The following is an 8,319-nucleotide window of genomic DNA, read 5'->3' as shown; positions in this document are numbered from 1 at the left end:
CTGCCCTCTCCACGAGTGCAACACTGAGCTCACTTGGGACCGTCCATGAATTTCCCACCCTGGTTGGCTAACAGCACTCCCAACGCTCTGGGTTCAGTTGGCCTTTAAAAACACAAAGACTCAAACTTTGGTTCCACCAAAAGATGCGACAAGCATTGACGGCTCTGGTTGGCTCCCCCTCCCCCCACTAAGGAACGGCCGCCACAGTCTATCTTACATGGTTGTCCATGCGGCTTTGAGGTCACTTGTCCTTGGGTTCTCCTGAACCTGATTTTCTATTTGATTCCCAAGCCCTTTCAATCGCAGTCTTTGTGTGGGTCGGAAGTGCTCAGTGGCAGGCTGTATCTTACAAAAGAACAAGAGTAAGTGGTTCTGTGCACCTGGGATAAGACAAAAAGCACAGAATGACAACCTCAGCGTGATGCAATCAGATAATTTAAAAATATTTAAAGTATTATTTAGTATATCCTTAAAAGAAGACATTTTTAGTACAGTTTGGACAAAAACTTTTAAACAGTGACCATGAAATCATCTTCTTTTTTTTGTATACTTGCATCTCCATGAACATTGAGCCAAACTGGAATTACCAAATCAGAGTGTGATGGTTCGCTAAGCCTTCTATACGTAAAGCCATTGTGTTGGATTCTAGAAGCTCCCATTTGTTGTTGGGCAAACATTAAGACAGCCTGTGGTGAAAGTGACAGACAATTTCATGCTCGGGGGGCTCAGTGGGCCTTGGCTGGATGGCCCAAGTTACATTTACATCTATCTCTCCTGTCCTGGGATGTTAGGGCAACTGTAGAAGTATCCCTGAAAGTTTGTGATTCAGCATCAACGAAACCACTGGATTGGTTATGAACTGGATTTTAGTAACTAATACTAGAAAATGTGAATTAGGCCACAATTTTAGGCCAGGAATAAGAGGAGAGCAGGTGAAGTGTGGGCTTCAGAGCAGGGTAGCCTGGCTCAAATCCTGCCACTTGCTAGCAGTGGGACCACAGATAGCTTACTCTTCTCTCTGCATCTCAGTTTGCTCAGCTGTAGAATGGAGAAAGTAGTAGCACTTCTCTCAGTGGGTTGTTTTGAAGATTAAGTAGGATAATTGACAATGTGCTTTGAACAGTGGGAGCACATTGTCCTTATCAGTGAAGACTCTTGAAAAAGCTTGGTCCTCTTATGTCTGACTACAGATGAGAGAAATGAATATGCCATTCCACTCCCCCTCCCCATCTTCGATCTCTACAAAAAGAAGACACAGAAAGTTCAATTGCAATCCCGCAACATCCTTTTACCTTTCTTTTGTTGTGATTTTTGTAATAATTATTCGATAAGTAAAATAAAACAACGAGAGTTGACCAAAGAGGTAGATATTGTTAGCATAGGAAAAAAATCCTACTTTCAAACTCTCCAGAAGGATGCAAAGTAGTAATTAGTGATGAAGACAATGCAGACATAAGGCAAATGTAGGTGGGTCATGCCCTTGAGTGTTGTACATGATCTTGAGCAGGAAAGGAGAGAGAATGTGACAGGAGATTTGCATGCAAGAGTCACAATTTTAGAGCTGGCAAAGACTTTGATCTGGTTTGGCTGTCACATTTTATAGATGAATGTGAGATACAAAGAGATCAAATGATATTACTCAAGATAACATTGGGAGGTAGTATCAGATTTAGAAGCTAAATTTCTCAAAACTGGCCCAATGATTTAGAAAGACAGAGAAGTGGTTTTAGAGTCACTTCTGACCTGGATTGAATCCTGGCTTTATTACTTATAGCTAAGTGACCTCACTGAGTGAGCCTCAGTGTTCTCATGCATGAATTAGGGATAATAATAGGATCTACTTTATGGAGTTCCAAGGACCAAAAAAGATAGTGTGGCAAAGAATTTGTCTGCTACCTGGCATGGTTAGTGCTCAATACATGGCAGTTGTTATCATTTCCAGCTTGGCCAATGAGTTTCTGTGTGACTATGAATGAGCCATTTCCTGTGATGCACTTTCCACTTATATCAAATGACTTGAGTTCTCTGTGAAATACATGGCTGTTTCAACCAGGTACATGGATGACATTTGCATAACGTTAAATGATGCTTGGAAGAAAAAGAATGTAAAGTAATAACTAAATTAGTGTTGACATGGCATTTTTATTTGGGGTGATTTTACACAGATTACACTGGGGTGTCTGTGCAGGACACAGAAACAACCAAAATAAGGAAGACTGTCAGGAATAATTCTGGTTGTTAAAAGCAATCCCAGATGAAAGAATAATACGCACAAAATTTTGAAATAGTTTTCAAATCGTTTCCATTGTACTCATGAGCTCACAATGAAACAGATACGCAGAGCAGTAGAATGTCTAATCTACTAGGGCTTGTTTTAGGAGGTAGTTTGAAGATAAATAAAATAAACTACACATTACACAGCTGGTAGCTAAACAAATAGAATTCATTGCTCCAAAGGGGACTACACCTTGGTTGAAGAAAGGCTTATATAAATCCATGGGTAATGGATCTTTAAGGACTTACCAAGGGAAAGGTAAGAGTATTCAGTGTATATGCCTAAATTTTGAGATTGGTATTGTTAAGAACAACAATTTGGCTTTTTAAATGGGATTACATAGTAAATAATCAGGGTGGACCTTTATTTCGACTCAACATGGAATTTCTTATGTCCTAATGTAGTGCAAAAAAAGATTTGTAGAGCAGTGATATGTGGCAGTACTTGCTCAGCTTATTAAGTGGATTGCCTGTGGTTTTGAAAAGCTTCCTCCGCTTAATAGTCATATTGGAATCCACTAGGTGGCAAGAACACAGCACACTACCTTAAGGGTCACTCTTGCATAAGACATTAATGCATCAGTCCCTAATTTGGAAACCTGCGGTCACTCAGCAAGACAGAATTTGTCTCTCTCCCTCAGTGTAATGATTTTTATTTTGTAATCTCTCTTGGGGTAATTCCTTGCAGGCTTGGCATGTTGAGAATCAAATACTGCCTCTAACAATATGGTCGTGATTCTCTGCTTGGCTGATTTAGCTCAGCATTTAAGTAACCACTAATCTTCTGAAAGCACCAGGGTCTACTTAGAGAAATCCCTGTTGTCTGCAAGGATGGAAACAAAATCAGCATGGAGGAAGCATTAGTTACTAAACACAAATCAATCTTTTTTTCCACCTAGCTGGATGCTTTGTCACCCTCAGAGGCGTGGTTTCTGGGCAGTGAATCTTCATTTGTAGGTGTAAGAGCAGCTCAGGTCTGACAAGCAAGGAAGATGAGTTGGGGAAGTGGAAGGAGTAAAAAGAGAGTTTATTGAAGTTCCTAAGTATAAATCAAACTACATTCTAATGGATGAATCTCACAAATATGGAGTAAAAGAAGCCAGACACATGTATTGTATGACTTGCATGACTTTATCATTTGTAGACTTTGTTCTACTTCCATTAAAGGTTACTAACAAAAACATCCTAATATATTCTCTTTGGTTTGAAAGACAATTACTTTGACACTTTGGGTTTATCAGCATTCATTTGGATGATTCATGCCTTGTTTTCCTTGATATTCTGGGTTAAAATTTACTGGAATTTGAATGTTCTAAAATTATTCATTTCACACTGCTGGTGCAAACTTGTGTACTGTAATGCAAAATTGCCCAAAATCAACTTCAAATTTAAGAAAAATACTTGAATCTAAAGAATGCAGTCAAGCTTACAGGACCATTTGTGTATGACTTCATGGAGATGAAAACAAAATAACTAATTATTTGACCATCTCTGTTGCAAAAATATCTGCTCACAGAAGACAGGAAATGCATACATTAGAACAGGGGTCCTCAAACTTTTTAAACAGGGGGCCAGTTCACTGTCCCTCAGACCGTTGGAGGACCGGACTATAGTTTAAAAAAAAACTATGAACAAATTCCTATGCACACTGCACATATCTTATTTTGAAGTAAAAAAACAAAATGGGAACAAATACAATATTTGTATTTGCATGTGGCCCGTGGGCCGTAGTTTGAGGACCCCTGCATTAGAAGAAAGTAGGCACTGGATCTAAAGTTAGGAGTCCTGGCTTTGCAACACAGACATAAAAGATCACATCTCTTCACTGTACCTCAGTTCCCTGTTCATAAAATGAAGAGAAAGTATATGAATAAGAGTATGTCTTGGAAAGAGTTTTGAGCTCCAGTGAAATGTGACATAATTAAAACAAATACTAAAGATTACCACTAGTATAAATGATGCAAGAAGTGGGACTGTCATTTGCCCAGAGAAGAGGATGCTTTTGATATGCATGAAAGAAAGAGAAGAAACCATGAGCCTGTATTGTACGATTGGAATTATTTTTGCCAATAAATTCCATTGAGTTGAAAATATGTTCCAGAGGGAAGAAGTGGGAAGAACCATTCTGATGGGAATAGCCAAACTGACAAATGACCACAATCCTAGTTGGCCATGAACATTTACAAAAGCTACCTCTATCATCTTGTTACTTACTTTTCTGATTTAGCGATTCCAATTGTTAAGTCATCCTAACATATTGTTACAGGAAAAAGAAAATCCTGGTTTTTGCATCTCTTACATTCTAATAACTATATGTCTTCTTCCACAAAAATAAAGAAGTTGCTTTTGAAATGTTTAGTTATATTCCGAATATAGTTATTGAATTTTCACTGTGTTCTTTCCCTTAGGAGCCCAGAGTATTTGTCTTTCAAATTGTTGCTGGGGATGCAACCTTGAACCTGGCTTCAGCTATAGAGAAACTATTATTGGTTTAGGGAAAGAATGAAGCAGAAGCTCTCACAGGTCTATAGTGGTCATCTCACCACCTATCAGTAATTCACTCAAAGTCAGATTCAAGGAAGACTCTTTGGAAGCAAGAGCGAGCCTGAGAAGATGAGACACTAAGCATGACTTGCTGACACTCCAGGGGCAGTAATTACTCTCGAGGGGCAGTAACCAGGGTGTCAGGTAGAACCAGAAACAGCAGAAAACCTCAAAACAGAATGAAGATCATTCCTACAGACTGAATAGAGAACTTCTTTCATTTTATAAAAATTTCCATAGAATCTATAAGACCCACTTAGCCGTTCCTTTAGGAAGTCTCATGCCCAGATATAATGAAGTTCATTAGTGTACTGGCTTAAACACAGGATACAGCTTTACCAACCTATTGGGCTATTTCGAAGACATCAATAAAGAACCTGGCCAACCAATACAATCAGGGAGTTCGGGAAAATCGCTTCCCTCCGGCGAACTCACCGTTTAACTTTTGCTGAGATGGGCACCAAGCTTTTCTTTCCTGATCAAGCTTGCTGCATAGGGGATCTGTAAGATAAAAACAAGCAAAACTCTGCAGGTAAGCTAAATTTGGAGACAGATGTGCAAGGGAGACCTTTCGTCATGCCTAACAATTCGAATGCCAGTGGGTCTTCCCTGAGGAGGAAAGGTCTCTATCAGCTCAGCAGTATGGAGCTTTCAGGGCATCACATTCCTAAGGCCTGTTAAAAAGCCTGTTAAAAAGGACAGGTGAACACACTGGGCTGTTGCTATAGCTTGTCTCTGAGGCTACTCTGTGATATTTCACTCACAGAAGTTTTCAAGATTTTGCATTTAATAATATGGTATTCTTATTTTTTATTTAGGTACAAAAACAAAGTTATGTTATCACGTATGTCCAAGGTCACAAAACAAGAACGTGTTTACAAACTAGTTCAATGTAACCTTTCATTTAAGTGGAGTGATGAAATAATACTATCATTATAAATCGCAAGTAAGATTAACTAACTAAACACAAACTACTACTCTGGGTTATTTCCCAATAACTACTAAAGAAGCATCAGAAATAATTGCACTGAATGGAAAATATGACCCTTGAGAATTCTACCTGGATAAACTTGAAAGTACTTGTCACCTCTGGGGCATTGAATGAGAGCCTATCACATTTGATATGCTACTTTTCATTAGAAAATTCAAATGGTTGAAACTGGACGACATATATTATTTAGATTTGCCTCTGCACTAACCCCAGTTAAGGAATTCTATCATTATGTTACTTACCATCATCATTACAAAGCTTAATGCAGAACTCCAAGGATTCGAATCTATTTTATACGCAAAGAAATAACTACTCAACCTTCTAGGATGTTACACAAAATATGGCTATTATGTAAAAGCAACAAGGGAAATAAAATTATTGTCATTCAATTAGGCAATGTTTTTTAATACTTATATATATATTCCCATCATTCCCAGCATATTTATGTTTTGCTCTCCTTTTATACCAGTCCATAAATAAGAACCTTTATTAATGGAAGGAGCTACAAATGTACAATCACATTAGTGACTAAGATTAGCTGGACCATTTTGCTGTAATAACTGGTTAGTTGAATCAAACAGACTTTTCAATGGAAAACAAGATTAAAATAACCATATCACTATTTTTATACACAACCACAACATGGATGTATCTGATAGGTGCATATCTGATAAAGGGCATGGATAGCAGCATTGAAATTAATGATTCATATAGTACCATAAAAAGTTCAGTGTCCTAATCTCGTATTTTAGGACGTGAGCTGAGATCAGCTAGATACCGATGACAAGAACAGTTACATGGGGACCTACTCTAGTTACCTCTTCTTTTCACTCTAGGTCATGCTACACCTGCTATTAACACAGACACACTGAATCTTAGTTTTCCATTGTGGTGCATGCTGCTATATGCCAAAGCACATGGATCACCTCTCCCTAGATGCATGAAAGAACAGAGACTTAAAGGAATTCTGTTATTTAGGATAACAAGCAGAAATTATGCAAACCTTGGGTTACAAGGAATTACCTGAAAGAATATATTTGTGCCCCTCTCAATTAGCAAGAGTCCTCAACATCAAGATTAGATACTGTCAATGATTTAGTGAGCATCTGCTCTGTGCCAGGCACTTCTTGTATAGTTAAGTCAACATCACCCTGGGCTATCTCATCCTACCCCAAAGAAAACTGTCAGAAGGGCACTACTTTTAGATCTAAATCAGAATTCTTTTCTTTTCTTTCCTTTCCCTCCCTCCCTCCCTTCCTCCCTCCTTCCCTCCCTCCCTTCCTCCCATCCCTTCCTCCCATCCCTTCCTTCCTTCCTTCCTTCCTTCCTTCCTTCCTTCCTTCCTTCCTTCCTTCCTTCCTTCCTTCCTCCCTCCCTCCCTCCCTCCCTCCCTTCCTTTTTTTTCAGAAACAACAATGTAGCATTTCATTAAGATGGAAACCTGAGAAGGAACAAAGGACTCAGGACAAAGAGAGGACATTTCCAAGTGAGAACATTTGATCCCAAATCTCCAGGTTGGAATTTAAACCTGGGTCAGGAATTATCTCCACTCAAACATTTACTGTTGCATTCCCCCTGCCCACCCCCTCACTAAAACAAGATGAAATAAAAGCTAAACAAAAACAAGACAAAAAGCAAAAGGTTGCAAGCTAAAAATCATGTCTTTTTTACTCTAAGTCCTAAATCATGAATGGTAAATAAACAATATATTAGAACATGACCCAGTTGTTAATGAGAGCTACCCTATTTCATTGATTCTATTAATACACTTTCCCCCCTCACATTTTAACATCTCTAAAATTGGGTTTTTATAATTGATGGTGTCTTAGAACAAGAGTCGAAAGCTTCTTTTCTTGTGATCCATCAAGTCATGTTGCCTCTTACAATTGACAATACTTAAGATTCCATGAAATGCAATATTGGGTTTACAGAGACCTCAGCAAATACTCCAAGCATGGGAGCTCAGGATCCTAGGGGCTCCACTTAAGTTAATTATTCCACATAAAGTTCCTGTAATAGAACTTACAAAAGCTTTCTTTTCATCTGGACCAGCTTACACGTCACCAAGACTGGCATGGACAAAAACACCCCTTAAAGTTATTATGTAACTTCTAAATTACCTAGTTGACTCTAGTCTGTCAAAAGTATGGAGAGCTTTCCAAAAAAGATAAACTTCTTAGTTTGTGCCAAGAGAGAGTTAGCCTAAGCGCAGACATTCAGGTGGGTCAACATCTTGAAGGGAGAAAGAAGAGAAGAGGCCATATAACTAAGGAACAAAGTAATGTTATTGTCAAGATGCATAGCAATAGATCAATAATTGGAAAAGGTCCCGGTATAGCCCAAGTCTGTCAACTGCTGGAGAACCTTAAGGCAGACTCTGCAGAAGCCCAGACTTGCTCAAGTCCTCTGACGCACAGGACCTCCTTTAGTTTCATATTTAGCCACAAAACCAAAATCCTCTAATGGCCCAGAGTTATTTTTTTTGAAAATTATAGTGCAAAAAAAAGTAA

The 8,319-nt window shown here is 38.7% G+C and overlaps 1 protein-coding gene across 1 annotated transcript in view; it reads right to left on the bottom strand.

The window, feature by feature from the left end:
* Window positions 1-297: 297 nt before the first annotated feature.
* Window positions 298-8,319, bottom strand: part of SKOR2 (SKI family transcriptional corepressor 2) — a 38,075-nt gene continuing 30,053 nt past the window's right edge. Inside the window, 2 exon segments of the mRNA XM_023750797.1 lie at window positions 298-380; window positions 5,254-5,319. Coding sequence (XP_023606565.1) covers window positions 5,257-5,319 — 63 coding nt within the window. The 3' untranslated portion in view covers window positions 298-380; window positions 5,254-5,256.

The sequence above is a fragment of the Myotis lucifugus genome, unplaced genomic scaffold (genome assembly GCF_000147115.1).
Source record: "Myotis lucifugus unplaced genomic scaffold, Myoluc2.0 scaffold_16, whole genome shotgun sequence".
NCBI classification, from domain to species: domain Eukaryota; kingdom Metazoa; phylum Chordata; class Mammalia; order Chiroptera; family Vespertilionidae; genus Myotis; species Myotis lucifugus.
The sequence above is the reverse complement of the archived record's forward strand: the minus strand, read 5'-3'. Positions and strand labels throughout refer to the sequence as shown.